At 47.3% G+C, this 17,154-nt stretch overlaps 6 protein-coding genes across 7 annotated transcripts; 3 read left to right on the forward strand and 3 right to left on the reverse strand.

Annotated features, from left to right (window-relative positions):
- Positions 1 to 223: 223 nt before the first annotated feature.
- Positions 224 to 1,558, reverse strand: GL218_07009 (Protein ERD1 like protein 1; the record flags this gene model as incomplete). The annotated part of the gene is made up of 2 exons (XM_033583749.1): positions 224 to 1,380; positions 1,468 to 1,558. The coding sequence occupies 2 exons, from the start codon at positions 1,556 to 1,558 to the stop codon at positions 224 to 226; spliced, it is 1,248 nt and encodes a 415-aa protein (XP_033433075.1).
- Positions 1,559 to 2,207: 649 nt separating this feature from the next.
- GL218_07010 (Peroxisome biogenesis factor 10) lies at positions 2,208 to 3,440 on the forward strand (the record flags this gene model as incomplete). Its single annotated transcript, XM_033583750.1, has 1 exon — positions 2,208 to 3,440. One exon carries the CDS (start codon positions 2,208 to 2,210, stop codon positions 3,438 to 3,440), a length of 1,233 nt encoding a protein of 410 aa, XP_033432843.1.
- A 514-nt stretch (positions 3,441 to 3,954) lies between these two features.
- On the reverse strand, positions 3,955 to 5,241 carry GL218_07011 (putative lyar-type c2hc zinc finger protein; the record flags this gene model as incomplete). The annotated part of the gene is made up of 2 exons (XM_033583751.1): positions 3,955 to 5,145; positions 5,203 to 5,241. The coding sequence occupies 2 exons, from the start codon at positions 5,239 to 5,241 to the stop codon at positions 3,955 to 3,957; spliced, it is 1,230 nt and encodes a 409-aa protein (XP_033432844.1).
- A 2,949-nt stretch (positions 5,242 to 8,190) lies between these two features.
- Positions 8,191 to 9,581, forward strand: GL218_07012 (Protein bem46; the record flags this gene model as incomplete). Its single annotated transcript, XM_033583752.1, has 4 exons — positions 8,191 to 8,298; positions 8,439 to 8,482; positions 8,578 to 9,216; positions 9,422 to 9,581. The coding sequence occupies 4 exons, from the start codon at positions 8,191 to 8,193 to the stop codon at positions 9,579 to 9,581; spliced, it is 951 nt and encodes a 316-aa protein (XP_033432840.1).
- Positions 9,582 to 11,402: 1,821 nt separating this feature from the next.
- GL218_07013 (3-oxoadipate enol-lactonase 2) lies at positions 11,403 to 12,626 on the forward strand (the record flags this gene model as incomplete). 2 transcript variants are annotated; one of them, XM_033583754.1, is made up of 4 exons in its annotated part: positions 11,403 to 11,567; positions 11,624 to 11,855; positions 12,007 to 12,250; positions 12,310 to 12,391. In XM_033583754.1, 4 exons carry the CDS (start codon positions 11,403 to 11,405, stop codon positions 12,389 to 12,391), a joined length of 723 nt encoding a protein of 240 aa, XP_033432841.1. The 2 variants fall into 2 exon arrangements, with proteins under 2 accessions (XP_033432841.1, XP_033432842.1); XM_033583753.1 differs by having other exon boundaries at positions 12,007 to 12,626.
- Positions 12,627 to 13,655: 1,029 nt separating this feature from the next.
- On the reverse strand, positions 13,656 to 15,169 carry GL218_07014 (Isotrichodermin C-15 hydroxylase; the record flags this gene model as incomplete). Its single annotated transcript, XM_033583755.1, has 6 exons — positions 13,656 to 14,070; positions 14,136 to 14,316; positions 14,378 to 14,773; positions 14,824 to 14,893; positions 14,955 to 15,047; positions 15,098 to 15,169. 6 exons carry the CDS (start codon positions 15,167 to 15,169, stop codon positions 13,656 to 13,658), a joined length of 1,227 nt encoding a protein of 408 aa, XP_033432847.1.
- Positions 15,170 to 17,154: the final 1,985 nt, after the last annotated feature.

Below are 17,154 nucleotides of genomic sequence, written 5' to 3' on the forward strand. Positions count from 1 at the left end.
AACAGCCTACCTGCTTAACCGTACCTAATCTAATAAACAACGCCTGCAATGCAACTATGACGCCGACACGTGAGCATATATAGGACAGATATACGCACCCCCTATTCTATTCTCATGATTCTTATAACGTGAAGGCACCCCTCTGTAGTATCCCTTTTATTAGATTTCGATAGATCTATCTTCTGATCCCATTTCGTGACCGCCCTCGTCCGATGCTCCGCTCCTAGTCGTCATCTTGATATCTGGGGCCTTGAATATTGTTATTGTGGTAGTCTGGGAGCAGGATGTCGTCAGCACCAGGGCCGGCGACGTTCATATTACGGATCCATTCGGTCTCGACACGGAAAAATATCCACACCCATCGGCGGAAGACTTCGAGCAACTCGATCACAAAGATGGATCCCTCCCAGTCAGCCATCCGGCCTAGATGCGGGCTTATCTTTAAACTCCACGTGCACCGTAGCATCAGGTCCATCGCGATGACGCCGTAGTACAACGCCGGTGGCCCGACATGCAGACGCCGCCGTAGACCGAACGCCGTTAGGTCTGGTACGCTCCTCGCTTTTGCGTCGAATAGTGTTAAGTCCCAATCCTTAGCTACGTCCCAGTAGAAACTGTACAGAGAATTGACGATGCAGGCTACAATCCACGCCCGGTAGTAACCAATGGGCGGAGGTTGTCCACCCGTAGAGTTCCGCTGCAACGTGCTGAAAATGATCACGGGAAACGCGGTGGAATACTTGAGCGCGTTGGCTAGATGCTGGCCACCCCAGCCCGTGGACTCGGTGATACGCCCGCGCCGCACCCGGCCGTACTCGATGAGGCACTGGCGCAGACGGATAAGCGAAGGCACCGCCATGACAATCGGCACCATGAAAGTGCCTCCGCAGCCACGGTCCGGGCGCGCAGTCGCGCTACCCTCGGACCGGAAGAACATGCATAGCGCAACGTACAGGTCCGCGAAGACCTTGGCGTAGCTAGTCAGCACATCAGCCAGCAGGATATCGCCAAACTTGCCATCCTTGGCCTCGGCGAGCCCGCCGACACTAATGCGGCGGAGCGTGGAGCGCAGACGCGTGCGCCCGCTATGCGATAGCGACTTGAAGAAGGGCGCGAAGACGAGGATGCCGATGAGCACGGCCAGGTACAGCAATGGGAGCCAGTCCCAGGCTAGCACCAAGTCCGGGTCGCGATGCGTAAAGGCCCAGAAGACGAGCAGGGCGAAAGCGAAGACGGCGGAGAGCACGGTGGCTAGGCGGTAGGTAGATAGGTGGTGCGTCGGGTGGTGCGGCGAGGACCGGCCCGGGTACCGGATCAGCGAGGGCACGTCGATGCCGGATAGGTATAGGTAGTGTAGGTTGATGCCCCAAGCCCAGACCGCTGTTTGAGGATATTAGTGTCGAATTGGTGGAGAGTATGTATGTATGAATGAATGAATGGGGGAATAAGTAGAGGGGAAACACGCACCTAGCACGATTATAAAGGCGACGCGGTACGGTAGGGGAAACGTCAAGCTGAAGGAGTCAAGCTCCGGCTCGACTGCTGGATCACCGTCCATGGCGCTGCCGACTCTGAGAACCTAGCATCGAGACCCTGCTCCGTAACAAAAGTCCAGACGGACGATAACGAGTGAGATCGGGGGTCGTAGAATTTGAATTGGGAACTGGTGAGATACCGAGGTCGTGAATATCTTTGTTCGCGGGGTGTAATTGGTGAACGATGTTTGTCAATTGTTAGTACATAAATACTAGATAAGGGTCGATTATTCGTACATGCCAGATAATTACCGTTTTTTTTTTTGAAATTTAGCATATGTACATATTGGCGACGTCACCTTGGCGTGGTACTACATTAGGTTAGGTAGGCTAACCCATAACGAAGTACCGTGGATCCCTGCCGCGCTAGCGTTGAAGCAGCCGAAACCCCTGGCTGGCTTAGCCTGTGGTAGAGGTAAGAACGGTTAACCCAATCGCCGAGGTTCACAATACATACTTGCAGGTGCATCGCATATTGACTGCTTCACCTGCTTCACAATTTAGAACTTTACAGCTTCAACAATTTTTTACAAACGAACAAGACGACGTGTCGTTTTATACTACCCTTAATATCAACGATATAATTAATTGATTTAATTATATATGCTAGAGAGCCTTTAAATCTCTGTTGATATGCCATCACGACCAAACATATTATAGCACTTTACCACAATGGCAACCGACACAGCGCCACCGCCGCCCTCCAGTACTCCATCCTCCTCTCTCTCCCCATCAGAACCGCCGACATCATCATCACCATCCTCCACCTCATCCTCCCCATACCCCTATGCTTTCGCTCCCGACATAATCCGCGCCCACCAAAAAGACGCCTACTTCCAAGGCCTTCTCACGAACCAAATCGCCGACCTGCACCGACACCTCCTCGGCGCCCGTTCCGCCCACGCCTGGGCCCCCGAGTCCCGCACCCTCGCCGACCTCCTGTACCTCACCCTCACAACCCTCCTCGGCAACCGCACGCTCGGCGAGGAGTACTGCGGCCTAGTCCAAGTCGAATCCGAGACCGGCGCTCTGCCCGCGCTGAACCGCCGCGCCCTCTACATCGCCGGGAGCATCCTCGCGCCGTACGGGTTATCCCGTCTGCTCCCCAAGCTCCGCGCCCGGATACGCGCGCGTCTGCAGCAGAACCTAGGGCTCTCGTCAACAACGACGACGAGCGCCGATGAAATCAACGCCAAGCTGAAAACCAAACGGCAGCAGACTTGGTCCTACAAGCTGCAAGCCTACCTCCTCACGCACCTCCCCTCGCTAACCTCCGAGTCCCACGTCCACGCCGTCAGCCTCGCGCTATTCTACTTCGGCGGGTCGTACTACGAGCTAGCGAAGCGGGTCGCAGGTCTGCGGTACGTGTTCACGCGCAAGGTGGGCGAGTCGTCCGACCGCGCCGGGTACGAGCTTCTAGGCGTGCTGCTAGCCGTGCAGATGGCCGTGCAAGGATATCTGCATGTGCGGACCGCGTTTGCTTCCGCATCCCCCTCTTCCCCAGCTAGTTCCGAGCGCGCCAGACCCGATGGCATACTCGCCGTATCGCTCGACGGCAATACCTACGCTTCTAATAACGAGCTCCTCCTCGCAACGGCTGCCGGCTCTTCCCAGGGCGCCACTCGCATCGATGTCTTGGCTGCGACGCACACGCCAGCACCGCCGGGAGGCACCGGCAATCCCCGATACGACTTGTCTGACGAGAAGGGTATGCGTTGGATCAAGGGTACACAGCAGCGCAAATGCACGTTGTGTCTCGAAGAGCTTAAAGATCCGTCCGCCACACCATGCGGTCACGTCTTCTGCTGGGCTTGCATTGGCGACTGGGTCCGCGAGAAACCCGAATGTCCGCTATGCCGTCGCGAGGCTTTAGTCCAGCATATTTTACCACTGCGGGCTGTTTGATAATGACGTTTGTTGTATGTCTAATAAGAATAGGGGCCAAGTTTTTTATATCATAGCCAGGAAGGAATAATACACCATAGCATCGCGATGTTTATTATAATGAAAAAAACAAAAGATTTGACGACGTTCATATATTGGAGACAATAGATATGCTCTACATGTGATCGGAAATTCTAATACTCTTTCCATCCTCTTATCCTCCACATTACCTGCGTGCCCATACTCAAACATTCGAAAAGGACAACCGAGAAACGTACAGGTAGTGATGACAAGCCGATAACCAATCCGAGCCGACCCGCTCTGCTATTCCTTACACGACCTCCTCTATAATGAGGCTTCAAGACCAGCTCAGAAGCAGCCAGGTTTCCATGTGGAAAACCGACGGATCCCAGATTGTCCGTCCTTCCCCGTTTTCCCCTAATCCGCCATTCCGCACGTAGGTATCACATTAATTCCCCAGAAAACAACCCTATTAGAACGCCATTTCTCTTTTCTTCTTCATCAATACATGTTCTCAGACTTCAACCGAGAACAAGACAATCTCTCCCTGTTCATTACGACGCATACGTAATGACCGCCAGAGCTCCTTCTCCTCCACTGACTTGCCCAGGCTGGTACCCGACTCCGATCGTTCGCGGTGGAATCTCTTCAGAGCCTTGTTCACGCTGCAGCCTCGTTCGCTTTCTGGGCCCTTGCTACACAGACTCAGAAACAGGTCGGATCTCGGTCGGTAAAGAATCATCTGACCCGACTCCCCGTCCTTCTCATCCCCTGATTTCGTTTTATATTCGATTAGCTTTGGGGCTTTGTCGGAACTCGAGCGATGGTGATTTTTCGATTTCTTTTCGTTTTTATCTTTATCTGATGAATGCTTTCGCTTCTTAGACACCTTCGACTTTGAAGTTCCCGATATGAAAGCCCTGAGTCCTCCGCTGATTGTATCTGTCCGACTAGATTTAGACTTGTGGGACTTATGTTTTGTCTTCCTAATAGGGGCCGTTGGTGATTTCTCGGCTCCGTCGCCTCCGGAGTAATCTGGCGATGGAGGGAATTGAGACGGGCGCATCATACGGTTCAGACCGCCGGTCAAGCCCGAGTGTAATACAGGTGGCGCATCAGTCATTATTTCGTCGCCATGCACCGCTTCCAACGCCAAAGGTCCAGGCGTTTCGATGTGCAGTTGCTTGCGTTTCTTAGTCTTCTTTCCGTCGCTATCCTTCGTCTTTCTTCGCTGGAGCTTAGGTGCTGGCGTCTCGAGCGCGTTAGCGGGAACGGAGCCAGTTCCGTAATGGACCATTGCACCGTCGTCGACCATATATCCTGTCGAGTCTACGTAATCTTCCGTGGCCTGTTCGAAGCGCACGAGCTGTCGGCCGCCACTGGGTGGTGCAGGGTTATCGAAAAATTGTAGGTTGACATTAGAAACGGTTGGCGTATCCAGGAAGTCAAAGACGTTCAGATTGGGATCATCAGAGGCGGCAGGGGGGGGAGTAGGCGCTTCCGGCGGTGGCATTGTTCCTATGTGTCCATCTTCGCCATCGTGAACTTCGTATCGCCGGTAATCTTCATATTCCTCGGTCACGTCTTCGACGTATGCGTTATGAGCCATAGCCTCAGTTCTATCGTAGGATTCGACGCCGTTGGATTTCTGTCTCTTGGGTTTGTATAGAGAGCCTTGGTATTTTTGTTCTTCTGACATGCAACTCTGATCGAGAGATACACGTTAGACTTGTTTCATTTAGAAGATAGACTTGCGACCTACACTATGCGCGCGATATTCAGTTCCGGGAAAATGTACCATACAATCAATGCAGGTAAAGGAAGCGCCGTAACAACGATTTCTGTGTGGGTCGAGTTTCTTTTTGGTTAAAACGTCACCACAAGCCTGTGGAGAGAAGAGGTCGAGTTAGTTGGATAAAAGTACAATGCAAAGAGATAGTGGGTTTAAAAGATGCGATGAGGGATACGGAGAACGCAATTGGTTTCAGGGGGCGTGTGTTTTATCTGGTTGGAGGGGCAGAGGGGTGGGCGAGATCAGGAGACGAGACAGAGCGGCGGTTCCAATATTATGGGGTAAATATAAACAGGGGGTAACGGTAAGTGGGTGTGAAGGATGGTGGATGGTCAATGCCCAGGTGATGTATTGGCTATGTATAGTATATGTATGGTGATCGGAGGGATGGCGCGAAAGATCTGAAGAGCTAAAGGGGGGCAACGCAACGCGAAACGTCGTGTGTTGCTCGAAAGGGAACACCAGAAAACACCAGAAGGGAGGGTTGAAAGCCGTGATGTCAGGCACACCGGGGGGGCCCTTTGGGGGGGGGATTTAAAATGATAGAATTGGCAATATTACCTCACACGAAAAGGAAACCATGTCTCTGAATGGTCTAGAAGTGATGTGCTGTCGGATATGTAAGATATGTAAGATGCTGATTGGCGCGCAGCTGCACGATTTCGTGCGTGTAGCTTGGCTGTGAGTGGTCAAGTGTTAAATTTGTTGATATTTTCTGTTTTGCCTCTTTTTTTTCTTAGGGACCTTGGAACTGGCAGATAAAGATATGGCAGATATGGCAGTGCAGCGCAACGTCAGATAAGTGCAGATGGGCGAAGTCGGATAAGAGACCTGCGCTGATAGGACGAAAAGGGAACCCGGCTGATCAGGATCTGGGAATTCCAACTCGGGAACGATATAGTAATGATGATAGACGGCGCGTTCCTAGCCCGTATGACAGGATTACTATGGATTGTGGTGTTTTTCCCGGCTCAAGGTGCCACAGTTTGTTGGAACGATACACTTTTAAGTATTTCGTCTTAATGCTGCTCACAAGTACGTCGTTGTAAACACCAAATCATATAATTGGACAATCAAGTATGACTCCTCTCAGTCGATGGTGATAGGTAAATGGTGATAAATGCCAACGAGGACGGAACCGGACGTATTCAGAATCCTGAAAACCAGAACTCTAATCGGGGCTGATGTTAGCTGGGCAGTTAATTATCGCCCCAAGTCAAAGCTCTCTTTATTATTAGAACAAAGAGCGATCTCGTCCGGGGTAACGACTGCAAGCTGATCTATTACAGGATCGCGGAAAGGGAATTAAAGGAATTTGGAGGCGGAAGCAGAATTGGAGTGAGTATACCAAGTTTAAAAGAGTAAACAAGTTCGGCTAGAAAGCTCAACAAGAATAATTATCTTGCGACCCGATAATGAGGGATCTAAGATTCTTGCGATAATATTTTTTTTTCAAGACCTCGGGTGTGCAAATGTGCAAATTTCATTGAAGTTTTTCGCGTTGGGCGCCGTTGCGTTATGCGCTTGCGGGTCTTTCTCAATTTGGGGTCAGTTGGTTACCGAGAGGGGCAGCTGTCAACAGGCGCTAGAGCTGCGACAATGCCCAGGATGATCTTTAGCATTGGAAGTAACGAGAGTGCTGATTCGCTTATTCAACAGCCAAGGATATAGGATATAGTATACATGTAGCTAAGGTAAGGTACCTACATCCTAGGTAGATGCCTTACGTACATACATATATCCGTACCCAATATCATGTACCCAAAGGCAAGGGCATAGTCCTAATTGTAGCCTTAAGTGCTTATTTTATCATATATTCATCCTATAACTTGACATTGACTGAGTATGTAGAGCCGACGCGCATAACGTTCGTCATTTACGAGGGTTAATGCATGCAACGGTACAAACAAGGTAGGTCGGTAAATCGACCCATACTTTTAGCATTATCTTAATTAATAAGATATTCCTAAGTTGGTAACTGGTGAGATTCGAGAAGAGCCGACTCTCTTACTGATACTACCTAACTCAAGGTATGCACTATGTATAAAAGTAGAGACAGACCAGGAACGGAACGGCATCGAAACTTTTGACCAATGACGATCTGGTTTAGCGTTGTTTATATCAATCCAAAACCATTACGGAACGCTAAGATTGGGGGACCTGGCGCTTGTAAGTTGTGATCTATAATTATTCAATCTCGTGACCATCCCTAAAGTAATAAATATCTTTATGCACTAATATTTAATTCTGAAGACCTATGCATATTTTCATTTTCCAATAAGACTTTGTTGCCCTGTCTATGTATGATCATGTTATATATATTGATAGCCAGGTATGGAAACGATCGACTTCACTTAGAAATATCGGTAATTACGTGAGATACTTACACGAGAGTGATCGTAAGACCAGAAGAAGAAAAGTGATGAGACCGCCAGCCAGAATGGAGTTAATGGACCGCCTCAAAAGTCTAAAACCCAATGGTAATTGAGATCTAGGTAAGAAGTGGTTAGCATGTAACAATGTACTTTAAAGCTAGCGGAAGCTTGCTAGGTTTAGCTAGGTTTAGCTATTTCAGCACTAAAGTTTGCCTACAACTACCTGGTAAAATCGATCCCCGGGCAAGTTCGACCGTGGCTCACCTGTTGTTTGCGGGTGTTTGAGATTTTTCTAACTGGATGTTCTTTCACTTCCAAGACTTTTTCAAAGACCCAACCAACCAACCGACCAACAAAACCCCTGCCCGATATTCCCGTCATCAATTCCCAAATTCCCAAATTCGCGAGTCAAGACCCTCCGCTCCACAAGAACGAATGCAAGCCTTTCCCCTAGGTACTCCTTTTGTGCGTTTCATGTATTTTGGCTAGTACTGTACATTAATAGTATAAGCAATTCTTTCATATCTCCCTTCCGTTCGCTCTTTCTCCTAGAACTAAAAGTCCGGGCTACTTTGGTTAGGCCATGTCTCCTTCAGGAGCATCATCGTCACATCTGAGCTATCTGGAGCAGGCCGCCTCGCTCCTTTGTACCGTGGCCGCTTACATGCGTTTGCCAGCTTTGGCCTCCACGGTATGCCTTCACGCTCATCTTCTTTCCAGTCTTCGGCATCCACCTCGTCTACTTCAAAGTTCTTCCGAGCATGTCGAAACACGCAAATCGCCATTGCCAGACAATGCCGAGCCGCAACCGAGCTAACAAATGTCACTCAGGGTGTTGCCGCCGTTCTAACAACCCTACTATACTTCAAGCAAAAGTGAGCAGCCCGGCTCTCTGCCGTATACCACCCACCACTTTAACCTGAACGTATCATGTGCTATAGAAAGCTAACCACCTTGCCCCCCCTTACAGAGCGCTAATATACCCATCTCACATGCCCCCGAATGCTCGAACTAATGTACCTCGACCTTCGCAATTTGGTATCAAAGATTTTGAAGAATTAGTTATACCTACCAACGATGGCGAGAAACTATCGGCGTTCTATATACGCGGCCCGAAAGGTGGTCGTAATTCCAAGTGTACTATTTTAATGTTCCACGGTAATGCTGGCAATATCGGACATCGGCTACCCATAGCCCGCATGCTCATCAACTATATCGGTTGTAATGTCTTTATGCTCGAGTATCGGGGCTACGGTTTATCGACCGGAGAGCCGGATGAGAAAGGGATCGCAATCGATGCCCAGACCGCCCTAGATTATCTACGAAGTCGAGCTGAAACGAGCAGTCACAAGCTTGTTGTTTACGGACAGAGTTTGGGAGGAGCCGTCAGTATTAAGTTGGTATCGAAGAACCAACATGCGGGAGATATTGTTGGTTTGATATTGGAGAATACGTTTCTCTCCATGCGATCATTAATTCCATCCGTTATCCCCCCGGCGAAGTATTTGACTATGTTGTGTCACCAAGTCTGGCCAAGCGAGTCTATTTTGCCGTCTATAACAGAAGTTCCTATATTATTCTTGAGTGGCCTTCAAGATGAGATCGTCCCGTAAGTTAACCATATTCGTTCCACCATATTTCTTTACAAGACAAAAAACCATATGATGATTTAAACAACCATCCACAAAACCTGAGCTCCCTTTCGAGCGCGGATTAAAGCATTGTTCCTGATATAGAGCCCCTCCACGCGGCAGACTTGGCATGTCTCAGTTGAAAAGCTCAGCTGATTTGTCGGCTAACGTCACCTGTCTTAGACCCTCCCACATGAGGAAACTATACGAACTAGCTACTACACCCACTAAGATATGGAAGCCGTTACCGGGTGGCGATCATAATTCTAGCGTATTGGAGGAGGGATACTTTGAGGCCATATCAGATTTCATATCCAATAATGCCGGGGATGAGAAATCATAATGTTAATTGAGAAGGATGCTTCAATATTTTGGACGACCGGGCAAAATTGGGTGTTGGGTTTGTCAAGGCCAATCGTCCTTTTTAATCGTTTACCTTGAAAGATACCCCTACCTTCACGTCAGATTACGTGATGGGTCTTACCTATAGAATATAGTATATTGATATTCTTATGCATGACAGACGATTGGTGTTTTCAAATATTCGGATTGCTAAATGGAATGTAGCAATATGCTCTAATGACACAATATCTCATAAGACTTCTACGGTTCACGTTCCGGGGAAAAGGACCCAAATTCGTAGGATTCTGTCAGCAACAAATCCTGCGGCTAAATGCTAACACAGTCCCTTTGCGCGCTTATCGGGACCAACTGAAGTCGATTTATGCAAGTCTCTTGCGCCGCAATACGTGTCACCTATCAGCAGGGCTTCTCTAAGATGAAGAAGTTACATTCATTTGCCATCGCCGATTGTTCCATACTTCATCTTTGTACGTCTCGCCCTTAAAAGCTTTATATAGGTAGCCATATAAAGTAGAGATTACGAAACCTTCAAGGCCTATTCGACGTCTAAGCGGCATATCTTGGCTAAGAATGTCAAAAGCCACTTGTTATCATCATCACCACCCGGCCCTGAATTGAATCGATGAAGTTGAACGACGGAATAACCAGGCTTTAAAGTCTTGGATAAGGGTAAAGACCCGATTCGATAATTCTTATTATATTGTGCTTATGGTCTTACAACTCAGGCCCAGTCGCTTTTACAATCAGAGAAATTAGCCCAACCCAGTGACTCATTCATTAGCTCGATTGAATGTAGACCGTGAGGCCAGTACTTGTCAGCTTAGCGAATCAATATCTTCGATTCCAATAATCAATCAATCCCGCCCAACCTTTTTTTCATCCAACATCATCTTTTTTTTTTTTTATCTTAGACATTGTTAGGCTCAACTCAGGCCATGTGATATGTTTGTCTGTCCAGTTAGACCCCTTCAGAAGAATAACTCTCTGAGTCAGTTTTACTCGAACCGAAAGTCGGCTAGGGGGGTCGTTTTAACATTTTTCTCTGCAGTCGAGGTAGAAGGTATTGGGGTAAATTGCAACCTTGACTCATCTTGAGGCTCTGCAATTTGAACTTACGGTAAATAGTATGACTTCGACATACGAGTCTTGCTACACACAACGTAGTTGAAGATACAGAACGATTAGACGATCTAGGGCTCGAGGGTACGTTATTAACCTGTTTATATAATTTTCAATACAAGACATTTCAATGAAATGAAGGGAAACTGTTATTCATTTTAGTTGACTTGTGAGCGCGAATGTAACTACTACTTATTAGCAAGTCTATGGTTATATCGGCGATAGCTGATTAACAAAAAATACTACCTCAGCAGTTTCACATTCTAATTTAATCCTTCTATCCAGCCCTACAGTAGTATCTCTTAGGTGAAAAGCAAATACCAAGATCCGGATTTGGTCGGACCCCGATTGATCTTGGATCCTCTCCGCAAAATCCCGGACCTTGAAGAAATTGTCTTGCATTAGCACGGATAGGTTAACAATACGTTTCGAGGCTAAGTCAGAGCTGATCGGGTTATACGATTCAGCTGAAGAAGCTATAGATTTAACTGGCCCCGAGGTTTTACTCTTGGATTTGATATTTTAATCATTTGCCTGTCTCTCAAATACCTATTAGCCGTTTATGCATAGAGATCCCCTTGGTTGAACCTCACTTTAGTATATGTAACTCATATTAGCCAAGTATAGTTCGTACATACTTAAGGCACCTAATGTTCACTGTTGATATATCAAGTAGATAAATATGGTCTTTCCATCGCTAGAAGCAGTATCAAAGACCCCGGCATTCCCGACGGCAATATGGAGACTCCAGCCGCATCAGTACGGCCTCTTGCCTGTCGCTGCTGAGAGAGGGGGGCCCCTGAATATCAGCTGGGAGATCCATGGTGAAGGGCCTATCAAGCTTATTGTAAGTGTCCTTATTAACCTGTCAATTCCTTATGATGATGGCCCTAACATTATTAGCTCATCGGTGGCATTGGCCTGGCGAAGGCGGATTGGCAGCAGCAAACCCTGTATTTCGGCCACGAACGTGGAGACAGGTACTCCGTGCTCGTCTTCGATAATCGTGGTGCAGGCGAGTCGGATAAACCGGTGATGCGGTATAGTACGTCGGAGATGGCGCGTGATTTGCTTGAAGTTCTGGATCATCTCGGTTGGATGGCAGATCGTCAACTTCATATCTCGGGTGGCAGTAGTATGTATCTTCCAATCTCACCCCCCTCCACTCCCCCCCTTTAGCCCCTCTTTTTCTTATAGAGACCTTCGAGGACGGTCCCTTTACTCAAGCCACATATGAATATACTGCCCTATAGATGTATAATGGTCATTAATTCAAAGAACTACAGTGGGCGGCATGATTGCTCAGGAGGTTGCAGTACTAGTGCCAGAGCGCATTGCTAGTCTGAACCTGCATTGTACCGCGGCCAAGTTAGAGAACAATGGCACATTTACGGAGAGTATGGGCCGCCTTGGTGCTTTGTTCCCTAGAAGTCTCGAGAGTGAGATCCGCTCAACGGCAAATGGCTGTTTCCCAGAGGACTGGCTCATAGCCCCAGACGAGACAGAGCTGCCGAGCGAGAAAACATCAAAGTGCGAAATACCTGCTGGCGGGTACGGGAAGTTTGATAACAACTATGAGCGATTTGCAGCGCAAGAGATACATATGCGGCGGAGCAAGAACGGGTTTCTACTACAAGCCGTCGCTGGTGGGTTTCACCGAAAGAGCCCTGAACAGCTGAGAGATTTGGCGGACCGGGTATCTAGGGAAAGGATTATGGTGTTGCATGGAACTGTAGATAGGATGATCCCGGTGGATCATGGTAGGAAGTTGATCGAGTATCTGAACCCTGGGAAGGCTTTGATCGTTGAAGGATTGGGACACGCACCAATTCAACAAATGACAAAATGGTTTAACGAGTTGCTGGAAGAGAGGTGTGCTCTTGGCGAAAAGTTGAGTGGGAGATAAGCTGGATTCTATTTTGGTAAAATAGGGAGAGATATTAAGAAGCACGACTTACGATGGGAATATTCTCAACTTATCTTGAACTATATGTACTTTTAATACACAAGCCGCATCACTTCTAGAGCAAATCATAGTATAAACATTACTATGCTGAGGACCAGGACAAGAGCGTCTACCAATGGAAAGAATAAGTGAAGAGGCCTGACAATGACATGACAACAACTTCACATGTACACCCATAGTAATGCATAATATAAAGGTTAGTATAGTGGTGGCAGTTGTCGAATGCTAGGGTGCCAGGCGCAGAGTGTTGTGTCAGTCGGCTGTCAGGTCACATACCTGAGTTAGATAAAGGTTATATACCATAATAAAGATCACCTTTCAAGCCGGGTCAGACTGTTGGTGAAGTCGCCTGAGGAATAGTAGTTCCTGATGTTCTAGTTAGCTCAGTGGACTAATGCGGTCAAAACAAAGTCAATGACAACGTGTACTAGTTAGTACACGAGGAGACAAGTGGAAGGCTGAGTCACAACCAAGAGCATACATGAATAGATGATGGAACTGCTATGAAGGAGAGGTCGGTTCGAATCCGGCACCTGGTAATATTTTTTTGTTCCTTTTTTCTTTATTTATTTATTTATCTTTTATTGAATAGATTAGCCACCCCTTGTGTGCTCATTCAGTATTAACCCCCCTATTATGGGCACGGACCATTAATGCTGGCTTTTGCCATAACGAGGTCTGCATCCGAGACTCGCCGTGCCAATCAAGAGTTGGATCGACAAGTTGTAAGTCATAGACCCAGAGCAACTTCGCGAGCGTAGTTCGCAACTCTAGCCATGCCAGATTTCTACCAATACACCCTCTGGGGCCTAATGACCATGGCTGACTGCAATCTAGGCTGTCGCTTCCGTCAGATTCGAGCCACCTTTCCGGCTTAAATGACCATGGGTCTTGGAAGTTTGCCGAGGCTAGACAGGCTGAAAGAGGACTCGTATACACGGTGATCTATGAAGAAGTCAGCAAGTTTCTTTACGGTACTCGATAGAAGCTAGTATAACGTACCCCTCCAGGAAGAGGACAGCCATCGACTATATCTCCACCATCTGGTACAAGACGAGGGAGGCCCATTGGTGTTGGGGGGTATAAACGCATTCCTTCTAGGATGACCGCACGAAGATATGGCATCGACGCTGTGGAAAGATAGCCAATGTCTGAGTATCTCTTAAACGTTCCTCGGATTTCGTCTGTCAGCTTCGCCAGGGTGTATGTGTTTTGCAGGAGGTAGTAGACTATGGCAGCCAGACTAGACGCGGTTGTATCACTCCCAGCAACGACAAAGTCGGAGGCGTGAGCAGCAATTTGCCTATCCGATACGATCCTAGGATCTCTGTCCTCGAGAATTCGGGTTAAAAAGTCTTTGCGATCTGTTTTTCTTGTTATCCGCCTTGTTGGAGTTAGTACATATGTGTAACAACAATGAGTTAAGCGTTAGGTTTATTCTACACATACCTTTTAACAAGTTCGTAGCATAATCGTTCGTTGGTTCTGACACCCTCCACGGCTTTGTTGAATTTGGAGCGCATGAGTACACGGAGAATTGCGCCGAGAGTGGGATAGCGGCTGAAAATATCTATAAACACTCCTTGCATCAAACCATCCAGGGTTGTGGATATCCAAGGGTGTCGTTCATCTGTGTTGTCCTTTTAGCTAGAGGCCAGTTGAAGAATTTCAAGCAAAAAGTAAAGACTCACCATTGTCCAGCGCACCAAATGTCTCTCCGAAGGCAAGATCGCCGGTAATATCAAAAGTCATCGACTCGAACAGTGTCGATATATCAACCCCCATTTCCGTGGAGCCTTTCATACCAACTAGCCGGATAAGTTTATCAACGGAGGTAGCAACAAGCGATTCTTGCTCTACAATGGCGCGATCTGAAAATGCGCCAGCTAGACCACTTCGCATCTCCTTGTGGAATTCCGGTCTTCTCTCGCTTATAATCGAACTGGTTCCGTTTCCAGCGAAGTTGCCGCCGTCGTAGAATGTTCCCTTTATGAATATTTGGCGACCGGGCTTTTGGCCATAGATGTCTTTCCATGACTGTGCGGTGTTGAAGGACACCTCGTTTGGTGCGACGCGGACAACGTGGCCTATGTCATCAGCTCCATTATATTCATACATATATATGTGACCAACATACCATATTTATTATGTAGTTCAAGTAACTTGTAAGGTTGGCGACCTCCGAGAATCCACGAACAGTACGGAATCTATAATATCCATAAGTATTGAGCCCAGTTACCTATATATAATACATAGTGTTGAACCTACGTCGCTAATAGCGGCGATCCGAGGACCTGGAATCTTAGAGAGCGGGTGAAAATAAAGGTTGTATATTATCTGATATGCCCAAAAACCGACAATCTGTGGATATTAGTTTTGACTATAAAGCTCAAGGACAGGTCTATTATTACAATTAGAGCAAGCGGTGCCAGTCCGGCCCGGATGAACTCGACGAGCGTCGTTCGAACTTGTAGAAGTTCCATTGTCGAGGGGTGTGTGATGTTTGTGCTCCGTCTCCGAGGGTCGTTTATTTTTATATATGAGGTAGGTTAGGTAGGCATATATATGAACCAGGTAGATTATATCCTTGTCTTAGCCACGCGAAATGCGGGAATTCGGGTCTCATATACATACGGACTTTCTATATGTATATCAACAAGGCCTTTTATTATAGGTTTGATATGACGCTACCTGCTGCCTAGGGTAGCCCTACTCGATTTCATAGGGCATAACCCCCCCCAAATTACACGTCAATGCTTCACACATATCGTGATATGGATTCTAATGCTACACTTTGATCGCCAAGTATCGTAAAATCGACCAACTATGGAAACAAGCCCACTTGTAATGTATGTCAGATCCGGCCCAGCGGATCCTAATTAATTCGGCTTATACGTAAGGCTGGTTGAGGTGGGTTATGAGAGTACGAGATTGGTTTAAGACGTCATACTGATATGGAACTTTGTCTCTTAGTGAGTTAGCAAACAAAGATAAGTCGACCAACTGTTAGACTCGTAAGAGAAATCTAGCTGCCTAGGTAGTTACCTACCTGCCTAGTTAACCTAAGATTGAAGTTGTAAAAAGTCCGGCCCTAATGTGGCGCACTTCATGCTGTTCCACCACTTGAAACTAGTAATATCTTGAAGGCCGCTTCAAGGGTTTCCCTTGTAAGAAGCACATGAAAAAACGAGAGGGTATAGTTCTGGCGTGGTATCGTGGCAGAGTAGTATTCTCGGGATGTTGTCCGAATTAGTAATGGACGGCTCCGGATCTTGACCGCCTAGGTTTAAGAGTTGTGTTAAAGAGGCGGAGAAGGGGAATATTTCGAAACTTTTAAAGAAAGTAGTATAGCCTCGTCCATTCTTAACGAATTTTTGGATTTAGTAGCATGAATTATTGAATGATCGGCCATATTAACAGGGGTCAAGTATTTGAACTACCGTGCACAACGCGGCTATCTACAAAAATAAATCACTGTTGACCGCAGTCAGATTCCCCACTAAAACAAACGAATAGAGTGCCTAATCTGGATAGATATATATGAGAATATATAGCAATCTCAACCGGCCAGCCCGAAGCTAATTGGTAAAAAGGGGGGGATAACAATAAGTCTGGATAGCCTCATATAAATATGAGCGAACTCACGTGATAGTGAGATTAGAATTTACTTAACTATAAGTTTTCTTAAGTGGAAGAGGATGAGATATGATAGATGATGATGGAAGATGGTAGATGGTAACCTAAACTATTCGACCGGGCGCATCAGGTGTATATTCGGTGTAAGAATTGGCCGTCGACATCCGTCAATGTCTCTCTTATTGGCTGGGCCTCATGCGCCTCCTGCACATAATTAACGCGATGATTGGATTACGTCCCCGGATTCGCGTCATATGCGGACAATGGCGTCCTAAGAAGTAACACAACTTGCATTGAACCGGCTTAATTTTCGTGCGGCCTCAGAGCCTTATCCGATCACATTGGCCTAAAGAGGTCCTCGCACCACCTTCGCATATAAACACCCCGCGCAAACTCCAGCCGTCAGATTTTCCTTTCTTCTTGCTAAGCATTTCGGAGGGGGGAGTCGGGAGATCGCTCCTCAACCTTCGTCAAAGTGAGTCTTTATCATGATACAGATATATATATATATATCTAGCTTCAGTATGACTAACAGCCCTTTTCTATAGCTAAGTCAAGCTTCGTCGATTGTTACAATATTCATAGTGACTCCCGAGGGAGGGCAAAGACTGTCCTCCCTCGTACTCAATTTCGGAACGATGCAGCAGTAGTCAGGCAAGTAGAGGCTCTGACGAAATACCGTTTGAGGCCGGTCTCGAGGGCGCTTTTGTTGGACTGGAGGCGTCTCCTGACCTCTTCGGATTTCCCGGAGGCTTTAATGTTCTCGATTACTATACAGGGGACGATCCAGGGGGGATATTGGGGGAGTGTCTTCCAGAGATACATCCGGATA

The sequence above is a fragment of the Daldinia childiae genome (genome assembly GCF_008694065.1).
Source record: "Daldinia childiae strain JS-1345 chromosome Unknown Scaffold8, whole genome shotgun sequence".
NCBI classification, from domain to species: domain Eukaryota; kingdom Fungi; phylum Ascomycota; class Sordariomycetes; order Xylariales; family Hypoxylaceae; genus Daldinia; species Daldinia childiae.